At 44.3% G+C, this 24,105-nt stretch overlaps 1 protein-coding gene across 9 annotated transcripts in view; it reads left to right on the top strand.

The window, feature by feature from the left end:
* Positions 1–24,105, top strand: part of LOC120991600 (protein BTG3-like) — a 171,130-nt gene that overhangs the window by 126,148 nt on the left and 20,877 nt on the right. For 7 of the 9 annotated variants that reach the window (XM_040420430.1, XM_040420410.1, XM_040420427.1 and 4 more), the window contains 2 exons: positions 9,132–9,321; positions 13,551–13,624. Coding sequence is in view for 1 of the 9 variants with exons in the window: in XM_040420401.1 (XP_040276335.1) it covers positions 18,593–18,639 (47 nt within the window). In the remaining 8 variants the exon portion in view is untranslated. Of the gene's footprint in view, positions 1–9,131; positions 9,322–13,550; positions 13,625–18,414; positions 18,640–24,105 lie in introns of those variants that run through there. The other 2 variants (XM_040420450.1, XM_040420401.1) reach the window with 2 other exon arrangements.

The following is a 24,105-nucleotide window of genomic DNA, read 5'->3' as shown; positions in this document are numbered from 1 at the left end:
CTTACAGTAAAGAGTCCATAGTCTCACCGCTCTTACAGTACAGAGTCCATAGTCTCACTACTCTTACAGTAAAGAGTCCATAGTCTCACTGCTCTTACAGTAAAGAGTCCATAGTCTCACTGCTCTTACAGTAAAGAGTCCATAGTCTCACTGCTCTTACAGTACAGAGTCCATAGTCTCACTGTTCTTACAGTAGAGTCCATAGTCTCACTGCTCTTACAGTAAAGAGTCCATAGTCTCACTGCTCTTACAGTAAAGAGTCCATAGTCTCACTGCTCTTACAGTAAAGAGTCCATAGTCTCACTGCTCTTACAGTAAAGAGTCCATAGTCTCACTGCTCTTACAGTAAAGAGTCTATAGTCTCACTGCTCTTACAGTAAAGAGTTCATAGTCTCACTGCTCTTACAGTAAAGAGTCCATAGTCTCACTACTTTTACAGTAAGGAGTCCATAGTCTCACTACTCTTACAGTAAAGAGTCCACTGTCTCACTACTCTTACAGTAAAGAGTCCATAGTCTCACTACTTTTACAGTAAAGAGTCCACTGTCTCACTACTCTTACAGTAAAGAGTCCATAGTCTCACTGCTCTTACAGTAAGGAGTCCATAGTCTCACTACTCTTACAGTATAGAGTCCATAGTCTCACTGCTCTTACAGTAAAGAGTCCATAGTCTCACTGCTCTTACAGTAAAGAGTCCATAGTCTCACTGCTCTTACAGTAAAGAGTCCATAGTCTCACTGCTCTTACAGTATAGAGTCCATAGTCTCACTGCTCTTACAGTAAAGAGTCCATAGTCTCACTGCTCTTACCGTAGAGTCCATAGTCTCACTGATCTTACAGTATAGAGTCCATAGTCTCACTGCTCTTACAGTAAAGAGTCCATAGTCTCACTGCTCTTACAGTATAGAGTCCATAGTCTCACTGCTCTTACAGTATAGAGTCCATAGTCTCACTGCTCTTACAGTAAAGAGTCCATAGTCTCACTGCTCTTACAGTAAAGAGTCCATAGTCTCACTGCTCTTACAGTAAAGAGTCCATAGTCTCACTGCTCTTACAGTATAGAGTCCATAGTCTCACTGCTCTTACCGTAAAGAGTCCATAGTCTCACTGCTTTTACAGTAGAGTCCATAGTCTCACTGCTCTTACAGTAATGAGTCCATAGTCTCACTGCTCTTACAGTAATGAGTCCACAGTCTCACTGCTCTTACAGTAGAGTCCACAGTCTCACTGCTCTTACAGTAAAGAGTCCATAGTCTCACTGCTCTTACAGTAAAGAGTCCATAGTCTCACTGCTCTTACAGTAAAGAGTCCATAGTCTCACTGCTCTTACAGTAAAGAGTCCATAGTCTCACTGCTCTTACCGTAGAGTCCATAGTCATACTGCTCTTACCATAAAGAGTCCATAGTCTCACTGCTCTTACAGTAGAGTCCATAGTCTCACTGCTCTTACCGTAAAGAGTCCATAGTCTCACTGCTCTTACAGTAAAGAGTCCATAGTCTCACTGCTCTTACCGTAAAGAATCCATAGTCTCACTGCTCTTACCGTAAAGAATCCATAGTCCCACTGCTCTTACCGTAAAGAATCCATAGTCTCACTGCTCTTACAGTAAAGAGTCCATAGTCTCACTGCTCTTACCGTAAAGAGTCCATAGTCTCACTGCTCTTACCGTAAAGAATCCATAGTCTCACTGCTCTTACAGTAAAGAATCTATAGTCTCACTGCTTTTACCGTAAAGAGTCCATAGTCTCACTGCTCTTACCGTAAATAATCCATAGTCTCACTGCTCTTACAGTAAAGAATCCATAGTCTCACTGCTCTTACCGTAAATAATCCATAGTCTCACTGCTCTTACAGTAAAGAGTCCATAGTCTCACTGCTCTTACAGTAAAGAGTCCATAGTCTCACTTCTCTTACAGTAAAGAATCCATAGTCTCACTGCTCTTACAGTAAAGAGTCCATAGTCTCACTGCTCTTACAGTAAAGAGTCCATAGTCTCACTGCTCTTACCGTAAAGAGTCCATAGTCTCACTGCTCTTACAGTATAGAGTCCATAGTCTCACTGCTCTTACAGTAAAGAGTCCATAGTCTCACTGCTCTTACAGTAAAGAGTCCATAGTCTCACTGCTCTTACAGTCAAGAGTCCTATAGTCTCACTGTTCTTACAGTCAAGAGTCCATTGTCTTACTGCTCTTATAGTAAAGAATCCTGTCCACGATGATGGTAAGACTTCACTTTAATAACCCAAATAATTAATGACTGTCTAGTTTTTGTTTTCAATTACAATAGTCAAAGATGGCAAAGGGATGGAAAACGGTAACAGCATGCTGTCATGAGCATTACTACAGCTGGAACACTTTTAGTATCTGCTACGGAGCCCAGAGGATGAGGGGCCCGCTCCACTGGAGGAATGTATTTTTTTTTAACTGGTAATGGCTTCTGCGTTCTAGAACTACTATGCGATTTCTCCTTCCTGCTACATGACACCACGTACAGTAGGGGCTCATTCCTCACTATGGGGCCTCCTTGAAATCTACTTTGCCGCTACATAGGGGTCACTGCTGACCAACATCTGAGGGTGAGAGGTCTTGTCATGGAGCACTGTTCTCTCTGACTTTCCAGTTTCTCTATTTGTGAGTAACAGGAATGTAGTTCTTTATAGGCGCTGTGCACGGTAGAAAGTCGGACATGTTTGTTTATGGTGGTGGTTGGCTCTTCTGGACTACAAGGCCCCTGAGGCAACCACAGGCAAGCAGATACATCACTGGCATCAACAATGGACGGAGTATCTTCCTGTCCTTGAATTCTAACAGTTTGCCAGAGCGGTGGGTGACAAGAGGGCACTTCTGACCCTACAGGTCCTGATTCCCTATGGTGTGTAGCCTGCTGGACACCTAACATCATAAGAACATTAGTGTTCCTACAGGCAGAAAGCTTCCAGATAAAGTACAGGCAGAGAGCTTCCTGATAAACTACAGGCAGAGAGCTTCCTGACAAACTACAGGCAGAGCTTCCTGATAAACTACAGACAGAAAGCTTCCTGACAAACTACAGGCAGAGCTTCCTGATAAACTACAGGCAGAAAGCTTCCTGACAAACTACGGGCAGAGAGCTTCCTGATAAACTACAGGCAGAGCTTCCTGATAAACTACAGGCAGAAAGCTTCCTGACAAACTACGGGCAGAGAGCTTCCTGATAAACTACAGGCAGAGAGCTTCCTGATAAACTACAGGCAGAGAGCTTCCTGATAAACTACAGGCAGAGAGCTTCCTGATAAACTACAGGCAGAGCTTCCTGATAAACTACAGGCAGAAAGCTTCCTGACAAACTACGGGCAGAGAGCTTCCTGATAAACTACAGGCAGAGAGCTTCCTGATAAACTACAGGCAGAGAGCTTCCTGACAAACTACGGGCAGAGAGCTTCCTGATAAACTACAGGCAGAGAGCTTCCTGACAAACTACGGGCAGAGAGCTTCCTGATAAACTACAGGCAGAGAGCTTCCTGATAAACTACAGGCAGAGAGCTTCCTGATAAACTACAGGCAGAGCTTCCTGATAAACTACAGGCAGAGAGCTTCCCGATAAACTACAGGCAGAAAGCTTCCTGACAAACTACAGGCAGAGAGCTTCCTGACAAACTACAAGCAGAGAGCTTCCTGACAAACTACAGGCAGAGAGCTTCCTGATAAACTACCGGCAGAGAGCTTCCTGATAAACTACAGGCAGAGAGCTTCCTGATAAACTACAGGCAGAGCTTCCTGATAAACTACAGGCAGAGAGCTTCCTGACAAACTACAGGCAGAAAGCTTCCTGATAAACTACAGGCAGAGAGCTTCCTGACAAACTACAGGCAGAGAGCTTCCTGATAAACTACAGGCAGAGAGCTTCCTGACAAACTACAGGCAGAGAGCTTCCTGATAAACTACAGGCAGAGAGCTTCCTGATAAACTACAGGCAGAGAGCTTCCTGACAAACTACCGGCAGAGAGCTTCCTGACAAACTACAGGCAGAGAGCTTCCTGATAAACTACAGGCAGAGAGCTTCCTGATAAACTACAGGCAGAAAGCTTCCTGACAAACTACAGGCAGAGAGCTTCCTGATAAACTACAGGCAGAGAGCTTCCTGATAAACTACAGGCAGAGAGCTTCCTGATAAACTACAGGCAGAGAGCTTCCTGACAAACTACAGGCAGAGAGCTTCCTGATAAACTACAGGCAGAGAGCTTCCTGACAAACTACCGGCAGAGAGCTTCCTGATAAACTACAGGCAGAGAGCTTCCTGATAAACTACAGGCAGAGAGCTTCCTGATAAACTACAGGCAGAGAGCTTCCTGACAAACTACAGGCAGAGAGCTTCCTGACAAACTACAGACAGAAAGCTTCCTGATAAACTACAGGCAGAGAGCTTCCTGACAAACTACAGGCAGAGAGCTTCCTGATAAACTACAGGCAGAGAGCTTCCTGATAAACTACAGGCAGAGAGCTTCCTGATAAACTACAGGCAGAGAGCTTCCTGATAAACTACAGGCAGAGAGCTTCCTGATAAACTACAGGCAGAGAGCTTCCTGATAAACTACAGGCAGAGAGCTTCCTGATAAACTACAGGCAGAGAGCTTCCTGACAAACTACAGGCAGAGAGCTTCCTGATAAACTACAGGCAGAGAGCTTCCTGATAAACTACAGGCAGAGAGCTTCCTGATAAACTACAGGCAGAGAGCTTCCTGATAAACTACAGGCAGAGAACTTCCTGACAAACTATAGGCAGAGAGCTTCCCGATAAACTACAGGCAGAGAGCTTCCTGACAAACTACAGGCAGAGAGCTTCCAGATAAACTATAGGCAGAGAGCTTCCTGACAAGCTACAGGCAGAGAGCTTCCCGATAAACTACAGGCAGAGAGCTTCCTGACAAACTACAGGCAGAGAGCTTCCTGATAAACTACAGGCAGAGAGTTTCCTGATAAACTACAGGCAGAGAGCTTCCCGATAAACTACAGGCAGAGAGCTTCCCGATAAACTACAGGCAGAGAGCTTCATGATAAACTACAGGCAGAGCATCCTGACAAACTACCGGCAGAGAGCTTCCTGATAAACTACAGGCAGAGAGCTTCCAGATAAACTATAGGCAGAGAGCTTCCTGACAAGCTACAGGCAGAGAGCTTCCTGACAAACTACAGGCAGAGAGCTTCCTAATAAACTACAGGCAGAGAGTTTCCTGATAAACTACAGGCAGAGAGCTTCCTGACAAACTACAGGCAGAGAGCTTCCTGATAAACTACAGGCAGAGAGCTTCCTGATAAACTACAGGCAGAGAGTTTCCTGACAAACTACAGGCAGAGAGCTTCCTGACAAACTACAGGCAGAGAGCTTCATGATAAACTACAGGCAGAGAACTTCCTGATAAACTACAGGCAGAGAGCTTCCTGATAAACTACAGGCAGAGAGCTTCCTGACAAACTACAGGCAGAGAACTTCCTGACAAACTACAGGCAGAGAGCTTCCCGATAAACTACAGGCAGAGAGCTTCCTGATAAACTACAGGCAGAGAGCTTCCCGATAAACTACAGGCAGAGAGCTTCCCGATAAACTACAGGCAGAGAGCTTCATGATAAACTACAGGCAGAGAGCTTCCAGATAAACTACAGGCAGAGAGCTTCCAGATAAACTACAGGCAGAGAGCTTCCTGACAAACTACAGGCAGAGAGCTTCCTGACAAACTACAGGCAGAGAACTTCCTGACAAACTACAGGCAGAGAACTTCCTGACAAACTACAGGCAGAGAGCTTCCTGACAAACTACAGGCAGAGAGCTTCCAGATAAACTACAGGCAGAGAGCTTCCTGACAAACTACAGGCTATAGATTGTAGTGGAAATAACTAGAAAGCCGAACACTCCCAGTAACATGTGTTTTTAATAACCGTTACCGCCCAGACCCTTCGCAGTTCACAACCTGGAACTTTACACCCTATTAAACTCGGCTTCCCCTCTTTTATGTCGCTCTAGACCACCGCACACTTTACGCAAGAAACAATAAAAAAAAAGTTTTCTTGAATGTTGTTTATTCTCCGGAATTTTTTTTTTTTTAAGTTTCAAAAAAGTTATTTTGGGCAGGATATACTTACAGCAGCGGGGGCACATGTGGCCCCTGCTCTGGCACTGAGTGGGCACAACTGGGCGAGATTTGTAAAACTGTAAAGGAAAGGTGAACCCATTGCGCCAGGTACATCTGGATTTACCCGTGTCCCTGCGGTGCTCTACCACAAGATGGTGAAATACACTACAGCTTAAAGGGGTAGTCACATCTGGATCGCTAGGATATGCCATCAATGTCAGATAGATGTGGGTTCCACCAGGACCCCCAACGTGAACAGACAGCAGCCGCGCACGTGCTCCCCACCCTCCATTCACTGCTATTTTAGCAAATCCTATAGCAATGAATGGCGACCAAACTGAGCATGCGCAGCGTGCTCTCCTCCACTTCGAGGGCCCCAGAATAAACCATTTTGTGCAGTAATTTAACAAGGCCAGTAATGCCCAGATATTTCAGCCAATGCAACCAACGATAGTGCAGACATTTAAGGGACCTTTAAGCTTTGATTATTTGGAGCGTGACAAATAAGCTTTAGGTTTGATCATAGTTCCTCATCTCAATAACTCACACCATAGTAAAATATGACGGCTTGTTGGATGTACTTCCTTCCTCTTGTGTTTAAAAATTCTTTATGGCTTTTGCAGCAGCTACCTGACACTGAGTGCTGCTTCTTGTCAAACACTCAGATATATTACAATAGATGCAAAAACATTGGTGCCGTGCCCTGCCTGCCCGGCTTGCTATTCCATCCACACCTATTTTCTTTGCTCCCTACACAGTGCATTTAGCACAAGACTGAGATCATGTGAAATGTCAGGAATTCACCAATGTGTACAGGTTCTGAACATTAGCCAGTAATTCACCCGCATCCTCCTGAAATGGATGGAAGCCTTAGCAGCATGCATGCACATGTCCTGAGAGGGAAAAATATTACAAAGACAGACTGAAACCGGGTACAAGTACATTATGGACTAGGACATGTCCTTACAGGTCCAGACGCTATCTGGCAAATCCGGCATTGACTCGTAGAGCTGGTGCACCCACAAGTAATAATGGGCTGAGCGTTACTGATATTACACTAAAACCTGCTCTGCTGCAGATCTCACACGACATGGAGATGCTCTGGTGGTGTCAGAGACCATCTGCTAAGTGTCGGCAGTCCTAAATGACGTCTTTTAGGTTCAGTGTTCCTAGACATACCAAGGGTTCCCCACGCCAGTCCAATTCTACAATGAAAGGTAGCATTTCTACAGGTCTGAGCTTCCTTACCGTTCCTCCTGGATCACCATATCCCAAGATTAGTGGCCTGAAGAACAGCATTGAGAAAATACACTAATTCTGGATACTCTGTCAGGAGTTGTTTATGCTGTACGTGTCTATGTGTGGCCACCCGGTGGTTGTGATGAGAACTGCAAGTTGTCAAGGGTTATGCCAGCATGTTGTATCGAGCGTATTGTCAGATATTAGAGTCGAAAGGAAATTTCCGGAAATGGTGGTAATTTATTACAAAATGTGACACTTACAGGGATTTTCCATGCTCATAATTCTTTTCATATGTCAATGTTTATCATATTGGGGGGGGGGGGGGTCCTTCAGGTTGCACCACCACCACCAATGTTTAGGAACAAAGGGGCACATTTATTAAGACTGGCATACCCCTATACCTGGCGGTGGATCCGCTGGAGTTATGAAGAGTCGCCGGCCTCCGCTTCTAAATCTAATACAGCTACCAGGCGTAGAAAATGGTAAATGAGAAGGGCCGGCCAGTTCCCTTACTCACCCACCCTTGCCCACTTTTTTAGACCTGGCGTGAGCGGTGAGAAGTCGCAGATTGCGGCGCAAAGAAATATAAGCCTATTTTGTGTTTAATAAATGACCCCAAAGGGTCCACGAAGATCAGTATCTATTTGCGATAAGTATAACTGGAGGCTGGAGATACACTGAGACTATAAGCTAGAAAGCAAACCGGAAAGCGTCCTCCAGTAAATTCTGTGTGGGATACATAAATAATAATCCGATTTCTTTCCCTTCATTACATTCATTTGATCTTCAGCCTTGCAAATGCTGTTGGGCTCTGCTGTGACTCGCACATGCTGAGACGTCTGGCACAGGCTCCCTGGTTGGAGAATGCCTCATATTTTAACATGTACGTTACCAGAACAGACGGCAGAACGCTGTTGGCTTTCACAGGCAACGTTACGGTCTTGTCTTCTCGTCTTAATATAATTTTTGGCAATTTAGGATACCATAGAGATATAAAAAGGATATTTGAAGACGTGGTACTTAATTGTTACATAGAATGGCAAAAAAACGCAAGGGTCACTCAAGTCGTTGGCATCTCAATGCTGATTCCGGAAAAAAAGTTTGTATTGTGCAGAGGTGGGGAATCCATAAAATAAAATAGAGGGTAAATTTGGATGAGAGAAAGATGGGTGGGAGCAGGGAGGGAGGTAAAAGTGAGACGGGTGGGGAAAGGGACACGAGCACTCAAGAGAATGCAGTGAAGAAAAGTCTAGGGAGGCATGGGCGAGAAGAGAGGAAGTGTAGGAATGAGCTGTGAGACATCTGGGTGGAGTGGAGGAAGGAGACAGTAAAGGAGGAGCGTAATGAATGGAGAGAATCAGGGCGGGAGAGGAATGGAGCCAGGGATCGATAATTAACAAAGAATCGGCAAAGTGACCATGGAAGGATGGGGAAAAAACGGTAAGACCGTAGCCTCGAGACCAGGACGGCTCTGTTAACTGTTATTTTGACGATGGAGAAAAAATAAAAAGTCGTCGGTAGGTAATGGGACAAAAGTCAAAACGGGTGAAATGTAACTAGAAAGACGAGGCATGACAACAAGCAGGAAGGTAGACAGAGCACAGCGAAGGTTTAGTAGATCCTGCTCCAAACACGTAGAGCGGACAGACACCCGGCAAGCAGAGGCGTAAAGCAGGAAGGGAATCCTTCCCTGGAGGCCAGTGGCTGCCAAGCAAATCTACCAGTCTGCGCCAACGTGCAACCTGCATTTATGTGTTCATTTCTCTCCTTTGTTCCTTTTAGTTGCGACGGAGACTGTCCGCGGGGAGGGGGAGGAAGGAAAGAGAGGCCACGAAAAATGCAACACCGCCTTCAGTGTCATGGCACGGGGCCCAGTACATCCGCCCACAGCAAGCAGCATGTAAGATGGCCGTTACTTCTCGACTGTGCATGGGGCGAGGACACTTAGGGGTGATGGGAAGCCACCAACAAGGTAAGGTGGACATTAAAGCAGTGCCGGGTAGTTACTCTGATATCTCCTTCGGTTCAGATTACTACTTTTTGTCCACGTGTTGATATCATGCTCCTCGATACAATGCAGTAGATGTTCTTCACTCTAAGATCTGCCATGGTTTGGTGCCAATCCTGAATCAATGTGTCCCATTTCATTATATCCTGCAAATGACTTAAACAGACCACAGAACATTTCTACCTATATATATATTTATTTATTTTTTTAACACACGGACGTAGAAGGCCCAAGTTTTCTTGACTGTTGATGTATCTCAAAAACATACATTGAGTTTAATGTAGTGTAGACCTTCTGCCAGTTGCCATAAACCCGTAGATCCGAACTTGTGCTGTGCCCCTCTCACAAGCTCGAGTGTGCGGGTCTGTGTCGGCTTGGCTACTGCAGCGAGTGATGTCCCCATGTTCTTTGTAGACATTCAGGCTGTTGCTCAAGGGTAGTTTGGATTACCATGGATTACTCCGGTGCGTCCTTGGTAAGTTCTGGCTGGTATAGAGTATGTTGAATGCTCGTTCTTCTCCTCTGTGGATTTCTATGTTCTCTTTTTTATCGTGCTCCTCTCAGTAGGGACCCATGAACACCTAATCGAGCGGCCTATAGGGGACATCTGCTCAGTGATCTCCAGGATGAGGTAGTAGGTTGTATAGTTGAGGATAACACCACAGGAGATAACTGTACAGCCTCCTATCTTTCCCTGGGGCTTCACCATGACATCGCAACTCAATCAATCGCTCGGATATGGGACTCTACAGGCAAGTACGGAAGGAGGACTCGAGGCAGAGGATGCCAACAATGTGTGACCCATGTGCCATCCAATACTTCACCCAGATGTTGGCCCATCTTGAGTGATCCCCACAGGGCGCATTAGGCACTTGTTTACCCAACAAACCCCCAATATTGGAATCCAACCGCGAAGGGGTCGCGGAACATTTCCAATCTTCTGCCATTGCCATATGAATTTGTCAGCAAGCCATGCAACGGAGCGGGCAGCAGACTCCGACCACAGTCCTGTGGCTGCTGACAGCTTGAATGGACAATGGCAGTGATTTCGAAAACCACCACAACCACCAGGGTGTATTGTCTAGAAATCTAAAAAATTCACATTATGTTGAGTGAACAAATATGGGATCAGAATGCTGAATCCACGTGTGAGGAGTGCGATATTACGTATTCTGCCCTGCGTTTTCTCCAGTATCTCTGATTTCTCTGATCGGTGGCTACGTCTGGCGGTATCTGGTTTGCAGAGTCAAAGGCTGCAGGTTCTTTTTTTTGTCTTTTGTGTCTGTATTGCCATGCAGTGGGCGGCTGCGTGCTTTTTCAGTCTGTACGCAGCCCCGAGAATGGTCTCTTCAGTGTCGCAGCGTCACCTGCTGTTCCCACAGCAGCACTGCACGGGGATGCTACCCAACCTAGCGACCTCTGCTGCACCTTGCAAGTGGATAAGCTAACAGCGCCCCCTGGAGGAAGCTGCATTGTAAGTCTGCAGACTGCTGGATTCATCACTTCCATAGACAGACTGGCATTGAATGAAATACCGGGTGCCATCATAACTTTGCATGGTATAATGCGCACGGACATAGGCTCCACAGTGTTAGTATGCTGGTTATTGTAGTTCTGCACAGGCAGGGTTTCCTAGGACATTACTTAGTAATCAAATTTAATGGGATGCCGACCAGAAGGAAGATCACGCCAGCCGGTTTCCTTTTTTTTTGCCCCGCACCCTACCATATCATTATGTGTACCATATGAGGAACCCCCAAATTACGCTACTGGGGGGGTTTACGTCATCGGCCTCCAATCCCATGGTGTAGTTCACGAGCGCAAATACGTGCGGTCAATTTATTTCTTCATCGGAATTGACAGACGCAATCTCAGAGCTGCAAAAATAAGCCAACACGTCTCTGTCCTGACTGAAGATGGGAAAGAGGACGGAAAAAAAATATAAGATTTATGGCCGCTCGGACGCATGACCGCGCGGCGCACGTTCTTACCTTCGAAAGCACATTTGGTGCTTTTTATTTGCAGCTACAATTAAATATCCCATAGGGGAGGGCGGCACGGACAAACTGGGCGCACGGCTGGCAGCTCACACAGCCGACATGTGCAGACACAATACCCATACAGGTGGCGATAGATGGCGGCATCGGCTCTAGCATTAGTTCACACGACGTGCTGTACAAAGCATTAACTCCTGAACCGAGCGCGGTCTGCAATGCGCCACCGTCACCTGACAGCAAAGAGTTAATCTATTTAGATATACCGAAGACCCAAACGATTGGGGATCTCTACCCACCTTTACTACTCTGCCCCCCCCCCCCTGTTTCTATGAGAGTCTCCTCGGCCCCATCACCCCACACATGGAGACAGACCCTCCCTCTGTGTCTTGAGCCAGACAAGTTTAATAAATCCCCCCCATCCTGACTAGAACCGCATTGCGCTTTCTGCCTGTCTGGAAATGAAAGGCAGCCCAGGAGGCGGAGAGAGCGCCGGGGAGGGAGGGGAGGGATGGAGCGAGCGGAGAATGGAGCGAGAGCGACGGCAAAAGGAGGGGGGAGAATGGTGAAAGAGAGCAGAGAGGAAGAAGAGAGAGAGAATGGTCAGACAAGGAAATGAAGACGGCTAACAGGTACCGGGGGGAGACCAGCGCCGCACAATGCCATTCAACCGGCAGCAGGAGCAAAGCCACGGGGGCGCTGGAAGGGGGGACGCAGCAAATTATGGGGCGGGAAAAAAATCCATCAGGGTTGGAATGCAGAGACAGGTGTAAAGGGGGAAAAGCAAAAATCCCTAAAAATATGGAGTCGAGAAGGAGCGAGGCGGCAGCGCAGTGGCAAGTCAGCATGGCAAGAGGTGGCAGACAGAGAGCAAACAAAGAGCAGCGGCAGGTGTATGACAGAGCAAGGTACAGAGGAATGCACAGACACAAAGGGAAACCCGCAGCCACTGAAGGGGATGGAGGCATGCACTGACGAGCAGACAGGTGCCCCAGAGGCCTGCCGTGGTACCGTGGGCACAGCTACCTGTTACAGGCGGCACGGATTAGCTGTACGCAGCAGGCGATGCGCCCGTGGCGCTTGTCAGGTTTTGCATGCAGAGGGGTGAGAGTGTATGTGAGGGCAGAGGAGGAGGAGGGGGCGGCAGAGACTGGCTCATGACGCTCTCAGACTGAGGATGGAGACAGACAGCGGCGGGGAGAGGTCAGGTGCAGGCTCGGCATCTCTCCTGGACGGGGTTTTGGCAGCTTTTCCTGCCGGTGTTGCATGTGCTGTTTGCAGAGATTTGATGCTTTTATGCTCTTTTGTTGCCCCCCGCCTGCTCATTTAGGTGTGACGCCCGTCCGTAGGGCTCAGTCTGCCTGCGCGGTGCCGTCTTCTGTTCTCTGCTGGGTTTCGCTTTCTGTGGAGAGGGCAGGCTGAGAGGGGTTCGCCGTCTAAATCTGCATCTCAGTTTTGGGTCAGTCGCTGATTAATATTCTGCGGCGGTCCAGTCGCCATTTTGCGCATTGTCTCGGTCTGTCTGGGCGATTTCTCGCCAGTCTCTAAGCGCCTGTTACGCTGTCTGCATGTGCCCTGCTACGCCGCCCATCTCTCCCTGTGCAGGTGCCAGTCTGTCGCCTCACGGACAGGTGTCGGACGAGGTGTCGGGGGTTTAGGTGAATTTACCAGTTGCATTCTTGTAGTCAGCCAGTGATTGCCCGCAGCAGACTGCTGTCTGTGCCCCTCATGTGCCAGGCGCAGAGGACGATACAGGCATGAGGGGGCTCGCTGACTGCAGGGACGTCTGGTGTCCATTAACAGACCTGGTCGCCCGAGGCTTGTGCCTCCTCATGCCCAGGAACATCATAGGTGAAGTATCATGGCACCAGGCCATCCAATTATAGCCTGCGCTTCCTGCAACCACTCCCTAAACTGCTAACACAGAGCGGGCAAAACCAGGACACACATTAGCGAGGCGTCGCGGCTTCTACCGTCCGTTAAGTGCCATTTTATGACACTTGTTCTGCGGCTAAACGGCTACTCCTGGATAATGCAGAGCGTGAGTCCTCCGCCCGGGCAGCTCTGCTACATCAGACGGAGGAGCAGGGGCAGCAGGGGCAGGGGCTTGTTTTTAGAAACCATTTTAACCTGTAATTTCTCAACAGTTTCTTCCTATAACCCTGGATTATCCTTAACGCATTTCATCCTGTGTCTTAGTCCAAGACTCCGGAGGATTCGCTTCTTTGTGAAAATTTTGGAAAAAGGAGGAGTGTGGAGAATAGATGCGAGAGGTAAGAGGACGTCTGTCTGAGTCCGGTGTCCCCGCAGCTCAAACGCCACAGTCCTGCGCCAGACAATAGACAAGATGTCCGCTCCATTGTTGTCTGGGGCGCAATGGTCTGCAACCGCGTCGTCTGTGCCGCAACTGAATTTATAGTCCGAAGTCGTTCCAACAATTCTAATACCCCGAGGCCATAAACGTTCTATACATCCATGTAGTGCACCAAACCTTCTAGATACATCTACTGACCTCCTGACCTAACATCCATCTGTCTGTTATCTGTATGTCTGTCTATAATCTATTATCTATTATCTATCTATTATCTATTATCTATTATCTATTATTTATTATCTATCTATTATCTATTATCTATCTATCTATCTATTATCTATCTATTATCTATCTATTATCTATTATCTATTATTTATTATCTATCTATCTATTATCTATCTATTATCTATCTATTATCTATCTATTATCTATTATCTATCTATTATCTATCTATTATCTATCTATTATCTATTATCTATCTATTATCTATTATCTATCTATTATCTATCTATTATCTATCTATTATCTATTATCTATCTATTATCTATCTATTATCTATCTATTATCTATTATCTATCTATTATCTATCTATTATCTATTATCTATTATTTATTATCTATCTATCTATTATCTATCTATTATCTATCTATTATCTATCTATTATCTATTATCTATCTATTATCTATCTATTATCTATCTATTATCTATTATCTATCTATTATCTATTATCTATCTATTATCTATCTATTATCTATCTATTATCTATTATCTATCTATTATCTATCTATTATCTATCTATTATCTATTATCTATCTATCTATTATCTATCTATTATCTATCTATTATCTATCTATTATCTATTTATTATCTATCTATTATCTATTATCTATTATCTATCTATTATCTATCTATCTATTATCTATTATCTATCTATTATCTATTATCTATTATCTATCTATTATCTATCTATCTATTATCTATTATCTATCTATTATCTATCTATTATCTATCTATTATCTATCTATTATCTATTATCTATTTATTATCTATCTATTATCTATTATCTATCTATTATCTATCTATTATCTATCTATTATCTATCTATTATCTATCTATCTATTATCTATCTATTATCTATCTATTATCTATCTATTATCTATCTATTATCTATTATCTATCTATCTATCTATTATCTATTATCTATCTATCTATCTATCTATTATCTATCTATCTATTATCTATCTATCTATTATCTATCTATTATCTATCTATTATCTATCTATCTATTATCTATCTATTATCTATCTATTATCTATCTATTATCTATCTATCTATTATCTATTATCTATCTATTATCTATCTATTATCTATTATCTATCTATTATCTATCTTATCTATTATCTATTATCTATTATCTATCTATTATCTATCTATTATCTATTATCTATCTATTATCTATCATCTATCTATTATCTATCTATTATCTATTATCTATCTATTATCTATCTATTATCTATTATCTATCTATTATCTATCTATCTATTATCTATCTATCTATTATCTATCTATTATCTATCTATTATCTATTATCTATCTATTATCTATCATCTATCTATTATCTATCTATTATCTATTATCTATCTATCATCTATCTATTATCTATTATCTATCTATTATCTATTATCTATCTATTATCTATTATCTATCTATTATCTATCTATTATCTATTATCTATCTATTATCTATAATCTATTATCTATTATCTATTATCTATCATCTATCTATTATCTATCTATTATCTATTATCTATTATCTATCTATCTATTATCTATCCATTATCTATTATCTATCTATTATCTATTATCTCTCTATCTATTATCTATCTATTATCTATCTATCTATTATCTATCTATTATCTATTATCTATCTATCTATTATCTATTATCTATCTATTATCTATTATCTATCTATTATCTATCTATTATCTATCTATTATCTATTATCTATCTATTATCTATCTATTATCTATTATCTATCTATTATCTATCTATCTATCTATTATCTATCTATTATCTATCTATTATCTATCTATTATCTATCTATTATCTATCTATTATCCATCTATTATCTATCTATTATCTATCTATTATCTATTATCTATCTATCTATTATCTATCTATTATCTATCTATTATCTATCTATTATCTATTATCTATCTTATTGGTCTTTGTTTTTTCTGGTCCTGCAGGGAAATCTGTTTAGGCCTCATATGAAACAGTTTGTGGAAACTAACAGATATAGCAGGGCTGAGTTTGTCAGTGTTTGGTGGACTACACGGGGACTCATGTATCTTGCACTTATCTTCTGAGCCTGAGCTAAACATCTTCCTTGTGATTTCATGTCCAGCGGTATATTACATACACATATAACAGAGCTGAATGTGTCATTTACCATAACTATAAATCACAAAAAACACCCCACTAGTTGTGACAAACTCCTCACTGCTACCCAATGGTGAGTGGAAAAGTCACATTATAACTAAATTATATAGGAGTTTTCCAATTCAGGAGGGTGGTTGCCTCGGTAAGAAACACAGCAGGGCCAGCAGCCTTTTCTTAGAGCTGTGGATTGTGCCGTTCCTCTGTTATCCCTCCTGGAACCGGGTGTTACCAGTTGGGGCCATGTGTCCCTACACACTGTCGCATTGCTCAATCAGTGCTGACAGGGACAAACTGTCCGGGAACCCAACCTTTTGGCAAAGGGACTGTAGCACCCACTTGTCTATTTATACATTTCCAGGAGGAATAACAGAGGAACACAATGCAGAGTTCTAAGAATATATGCTCCAGAATTATTACTGCAAGTATTTAGGAGAAGAGATGGAATATCAATTATCCTCGTACACAAACCTCCGGATTCCTATAGACCGTCCTTCTCTGACCCATGATATGTGCCACCATGTCGGAGTTCTTCATACAGGGGGCGCTAATGGCGCTCTCACTGTGCTGAAAGCAGCTATGACCGGCCTCCAGGCTTACTATTTTGTCTAAATAATGCAGAGTGAAGGTGTATGAAGCGCCCTAACGGTATTAGACTGGGCGAGGGTCGGGCACATCATCGCTAACAAGCGCTTGTAGGAACACTCGTTAGCAATGATCTGCCGGTGTAAAAGTGCACTGACGGCTCGGTCATTGGGTGATCGCATCTTCTATGCAGTCAGAAAAATCATTGTTTGCCAGCAGCAGATTGTGCCGTCTAATCGTGCTCTGCTGCTGGCAAATAATGATTCTGTATGGGGATGGGTGATGGCGTTAGTGATCACTGCTCCCTGTACTGTGGAGGAGATCGCTGCATGTAATTGTGTCTCCTCCACTGACGAGCAGGCGATTGTCAGGAAGGAAGGCTTCTGTATGGAGATGAGCGATGGCATTAGTGATCACTGCTCCCCATACTGTGGAGGAGATCGCTGCATGTAATTGTGTCTCCTCCACTGACGAGCAGACAATTGTCAGGAAGGAAGGCTTCTGTATGGAGATGAGCGATGGCATTAGTGATCACTGCTCCCCATACTGTGGAGGAGATCGCTGCATGTAATTGTGTCTCCTCCACTGACGAGCAGGCGATTGTCAGGAAGGAAGGCTTCTGTATGGAGATGAGCGATGGCATTAGTGATCACTGCTCCCCATACTGTGGAGGAGATCGCTGCATGTAATTGTGTCTCCTCCACTGACGAGCAGACAATTGTCAGGAAGGAAGGCTTCTGTATGGAGATGAGTGATGGCGTTAGTGATCACTGCTCCCCATACTGTGGAGGAGATCAGACAATTGTCAGGAAGGAAGGCTTCTGTATGGAGATGAGTGATGGCGTTAGTGATCACTGCTCCCCATACTGTGGAGGAGATCAGACAATTGTCAGGAAGGAAGGCTTCTGTATGGAGATGAGTGATGGCATTAGTGATCACTGCTCCCCATACTGTGGAGGAGACCGCTGCATGTAATTGCACTGACGAGCAGGTGATTGTTTCCTTCCAGACGATCGTCAGCCTCATCTGCCAGTCTAAGGCTGGGTTCAGACCTGAGCGTCTTTGATATGCGCGTTTAACGCGCGTTTTTGACGCGCGTTTTTGACGCGCGTTTTTTGCAATAGTAAACGCGCGTTTGACGAGCGTTTGTGTGATTGACTGCAATGTCCTATGGCCACAAACGCGCTGTAAAACGCCCCAAAGAAGCTCAAGAACTTGTTTGAGCGTAGGGCGTTTTTCAGCGCGTTCAAACGCGCTGTAAAACGCTCAAGTGAGAACCAGGGCCATAGGGAAGCATTGGTTTTCATGTGTTGAGCGTTTTACAGCGCGTTTGAACGCGCTGTAAAACGCTCAAGTGTGAACCCAGCCTAAGGGTCTAATGGAGACATGGACCGGAAGATCGGGGGGGCGCTCCGGAAATGCGGACAGCACACAGTGTGCTGTCCGCATCCATTCCTGCCCCATAGAGAAGGAATGGGTCCGCACCGGTTCCGCAATTTGCGGAACTGATGCGGCCACATTCATGGAGGTGTGAATGGACCCTAATACGGCCCTTAGTGTCTGCTGATCTAACCCTGTCTGGGCCATTGATGACCGCTCCCTCATGTCAATACAGGTCACTGTCAGTGTCACCTCTTGTCCTTCATGATGCCATCTTGATATACGTCTCTTCTTTATATTTTCCTCCAGGCTCCTCCATGGCGTCCAGGTAGGGGGGGGTCTTATCGGCCGCTCGTCTTGTCAGCACATCCCTCTGTCCCTGAGACCCTTAACCTGTGAGGAAAAAATATGTCACAGGTGAGGTTCTGAGGAGCCGGGTGTCGTGTCGTACCGCAGCACCGCGGGAAGAGCCGGATGGACGAAATCCCACAACCCATCATATCCTGAGGACAGTATGGCGGTATATGGGGGAACACTGGAGACATGCACCACAAGGAGGGACATCTGGAGGGTCTGTGCTCTCTCTGTATTCAGTCTCCTAGAACTAATACTCCAGCTATGGACAGCGACCAGTATGAATGATGACTATAGACAGGGACCAGTATGAATGAGGACTATGGATGGGACCAGTATGAATGATGACTATGGATAGCGACCAGTATGTATGATGACTATGGATGGGACCAGTATGAATGATGACTATGGATAGCGACCAGTATGAATGATGACTATGGATGGGACCAGTATGAATGATGACTATAGATGGGACCAGTATGAATGATGACTATGGATAGCGACCAGTATGTATGATGACTATGGATGGGACCAGTATGAATGATGACTATGGATAGCGACCAGTATGAATGATGACTATGGATGGGACCAGTATGAATGATGACTATGGATGGGACCAGTATGAATGATGACTATGGATTAGGACCAGTATGAATGATGACTATAGACAGGGACCAGTATGAATGATGACTATAGACAGGGACCAGTATGTATGATGACTATGGATGGGACCAGTATGAATGATGACTATGGATAGCGACCAGTATGAATGATGACTATGGATGGGACCAGTATGAATGATGACTATGGATAGCGACCAGTATGAATGATGACTATAGATGGGACCAGTATGAATGATGACTATGGATGGGACCAGTATGAATGATGACTATGGATAGCGACCAGTATGAATGATGACTATAGACAGGGACCAGTATGAATGATGACTATGGATGGGACCAGTATGAATGATGACTATGGATAGCGACCAGTATGAATGATGACTATGGATGGGACCAGTATGAATGATGACTAAAGACAGAGACCAGTATGAATGATGACTATGGATAGCGACCAGTATGAATGATGACTATAGACAGGGACCAGTATGAATGATGACCATAGACAGGGACCAGTATGAATGATGACTATGGATGGGACCAGTATGAATGATGACTATAGACAGCGACCAGTATGAATGATGACTATGGATGGGACCAGTATGAATGATGACTATGGATAGCGACCAGTATGAATGATGACTATGGATGGGACCAGTATGAATGATGACTATGGACAGCGACCAGTATGAATGATGACTATGGATAGCGACCAGTATGAATGATGACTATGGATGGGACCAGTATGAATGATGACTATGGACAGCGACCAGTATGAATGATGACTATGGATGGGACCAGTATGAATGATGACTATGGATAGCGACCAGTATGAATGATGACTATGGATTAGGACCAGTATGAATGATGACTATGGACAGCGACCAGTATGAATGATGACTATGGATTAGGACCAGTATGAATGATGACTATAGACAGGGACCAGTATGAATGATGACTATGGATAGCGACCAGTATGAATGATGACTATGGATAGCGACCAGTATGAATGATGACTATGGATAGCGACCAGTATGAATGATGACTATGGATAGCGACCAGTATGAATGATGACTATGGATGGGACCAGTATGAATGATGACTATAGACAGGGACCAGTATGAATGATGACTATGGATAGCGACCAGTATGAATGATGACTATAGATGGGACCAGTATGAATGATGACTATGGATGGGACCAGTATGAATGATGACTATGGATAGCGACCAGTATGAATGATGACTATGGATGGGACCAGTATGAATGATGACTAAAGACAGAGACCAGTATGAATAATGACTATGGATAGCGACCAGTATGAATGATGACTATAGACAGGGACCAGTATGAATGATGACTATAGACAGGGACCAGTATGAATGATGACTATGGATGGGACCAGTATGAATGATGACTATAGACAGGGACCAGTATGAATGATGACTATGGATGGGACCAGTATGAATAATGACTATAGATGGGACCAGTATGAATGATTACTATGGATGGGACCAGTATGAATGATGACTATAGAATGGGACCAGTATGAATGATGACTATAGACAGGGACCAGTATGAATGATGACTATGGATGGGACCAGTATGAATGATGACTATGGATGGGACCAGTATGAATGATGACTATAGACAGGGACCAGTATGAATGATGGCTATGTATGGGACCAGTATGACTGATGACTATGGATGGGACCAGTATGAATGATGACTATAGACAGGGACCAGTATGAATGATGACTATGGATGGGACAAGTATGACTGATGACTATGGATAGCGACCAGTATGTATGATGACTATAGATGGGACCAGTATGAATGATGACTATGGATGGGACCAGTATGAATGATGACTATGTATGGGACCAGTATGACTGATGACTATGGATGGGACCAGTATGAATGATGACTATGGATAGCGACCAGTATGAATGATGACTATAGACAGGGACCAGTATGAATGATGACTATGGATGGGACCAGTATGAATGATGACTATGGATGGGACCAGTATGAATGATGACTATAGACAGGGACCAGTATGAATGATGGCTATGTATGGGACCAGTATGACTGATGACTATGGATGGGACCAGTATGAATGATGACTATGGATAGCGACCAGTATGAATGATGACTATGGATGGGACCAGTATGAATGATGACTAAAGACAGAGACCAGTATGAATGATGACTATGGATAGCGACCAGTATGAATGATGACTATAGACAGGGACCAGTATGAATGATGACTATGGATGGGACCAGTATGACTGATGACTATGGATAGCGACCAGTATGTATGATGACTATAGATGGGACCAGTATGAATGATGACTATGGATGGGACCAGTATGAATGATGACTATGTATGGGACCAGTATGACTGATGACTATGGATGGGACCAGTATGAATGATGACTATGGATAGCGACCAGTATGAATGATGACTATAGACAGGGACCAGTATGAATGATGACTATGGATGGGACCAGTATGAATGATGACTATGGATGGGACCAGTATAAATGATGACTATAGACAGGGACCAGTATGAATGATGGCTATGTATGGGACCAGTATGACTGATGACTATGGATGGGACCAGTATGAATGATGACTATAGACAGGGACCAGTATGAATGATGACTATGTATGGGACCAGTATGACTGATGACTATGGATAGCGACCAGTATGTATGATGACTATAGATGGGACCAGTATGAATGATGACTATAGATGGGACCAGTATGAATGATGACTATGGATTAGGACCAGTATAAATGACGACTATGGATTAGAACCAGTATGAATGATGACTATGTATGGGACCAGTATGACTGATGACTATGGATAGCGACCAGTATGTATGATGACTATAGATGGGACCAGTATGAATGATGACTATAGATGGGACCAGTATGAATGATGACTATAGATGGGACCAGTATGAATGATGACTATGGATTAGGACCAGTATAAATGACGACTATGGATTAGAACCAGTATGAATGGCGACTATGGATTAGGACCAGTATGAATGGCGACTATGGATTAGGACCAGTATGAATGATGACTATGGATTAGGACCAGTATGAATGGCGACTATGGATTAGGACCAGTATGAATGATGACTATGGATTAGGACCAGTATGAATGATGACTATGGATTAGGACCAGTATAAATGACGACTATGGATTAGAACCAGTATGAATGGCGACTATGGATTAGGACCAGTATGAATGGCGACTATGGATTAGGACCAGTATGAATGGCGACTATGGATTAGGACCAGTATGAATGGCGACTATGGATTAGGACCAGTATGAATGATGACTATGGATTAGGACCAGTATGAATGATGACTATGGATTAGGACCAGTATAAATGGCGACTATGGATTAGGACCAGTATAAATGGCGACAATGGATTAGGACCAGTATAAATGGCGACAATGGATTAGGACCAGTATAAATGGCGACTATGGATTAGGACCAGTATAAATGGCGACGATGGATTAGGACCAGTATGAATGAAGACTATGGATTAGGACCAGTATGAATGGCGACTATGGATTAGGACCAGTATGAATGAAGACTATAGATTAGAACCAGTATAAATGGCGACTATGGATTAGGACCAGTATGAATGGCGACTATGGATTAGGACCAGTATGAATGGCGACTATTGATTAGGACCAGTATGAATGGCGACTATGGATTAGGACCAGTATGAATGGCGACTATGGATTAGGACCAGTATAAATGAAGATTATGGATTAGAACCAGTATGAATGATGACTATGGATTAGGACCAGTATGAATGGCGACTATGGATTAGGACCAGTATGAATGATGACTATGGATTAGAACCAGTATGAATGGCGACTATGGATTAGGACCAGTATGAATGGCGACTATGGATTAGGACCAGCGATTCCCACGACACACACCTGGGTCTCGCCCGCTCCGGTGGATGCCACTTGCCCTCCTACAGATTGTATTGTCTTTTTAGGTTTGTTTCATGTAGATTTGGTTTTCATCTGAATAAACTGCAATGAAGGAGATTGTCCTCATTTATTGACCACCAGTAACGTGACCAGGATGTGACCAGGATGGATCCGGCTCCGCACGGGGCAGGACTTTATATGGCTATGTTCACACATGGATAATTGGTTCCAGACATTTCTGCACCTGTTCTAGAAGCAGGGATTTCGGCTAGCCTCGTTCAGGTTGATGGGGCAGCTGCCGAGTGTGAAGCAGTACCTAGACGGGGACACCAGGTCATCGACCGCGTCCCATCTCATGTCCCTCCCTCGCTGGCCTGCTACAAGGGGATGTTAGAGGAAACTGGAGAAGGAGACCAGTATCATACTCTACTGGTCAGTGCTGGGCCGCCTGAACATCCTCCGGCTGTGGGCCATATAACTAAATAAGGCCTCATGCACACAAACGTATTTTTGGTCGGATCTGATCCGAATTTTTTGCAGGTCGGATGCGGACCCATTCACTTTAACAGGGCTGCAAAAGATGCGGACAGCACACCAGTCGAGTACCTACATTCGTATGTCCATTCCGCGGCCCCGCAAAAAAATAGAACATGTCCTAATCTGGTCCGTTTTACGGACCGGAATGAAAATGCGGAACGCACACGGTCAGGATCTTTGTTTTGCGGATCTGCAATTTGCGAATCACAAAAACAGCAATGGCCGTCTGCATGAGCCCTAAATGTTAAAAAAGTGTAAATATGCCTTTAAGCTGGTCACAGACATGAGATATTATGAAGGGTGCCTGCCATCTGTATACTGTATACGACATCTGAGGACATTAATAGGTCATCAGTATCTGATCGGTGCGGTCTGACACCCGGGACGCCCCCCAACCAGCTGTCTGAGAAGGTGTCGGAGCTCCTGTGAGCGCTGCAGCCTTCTACACAGCGCCGTACATTGTATAGTGGCCGTGCTTGGTATCGCACTCAGTCCCATTCACTTCAATTAGGCTGAGCTGCTCCTCAGTCATGTGACCAATAAACGTGTTGTCACTG

The sequence above is a fragment of the Bufo bufo genome, chromosome 1, assembly GCF_905171765.1.
Source record: "Bufo bufo chromosome 1, aBufBuf1.1, whole genome shotgun sequence".
Lineage (NCBI taxonomy): Eukaryota > Metazoa > Chordata > Amphibia > Anura > Bufonidae > Bufo > Bufo bufo.
This window is presented reverse-complemented; position numbering and strand designations above follow the sequence as displayed.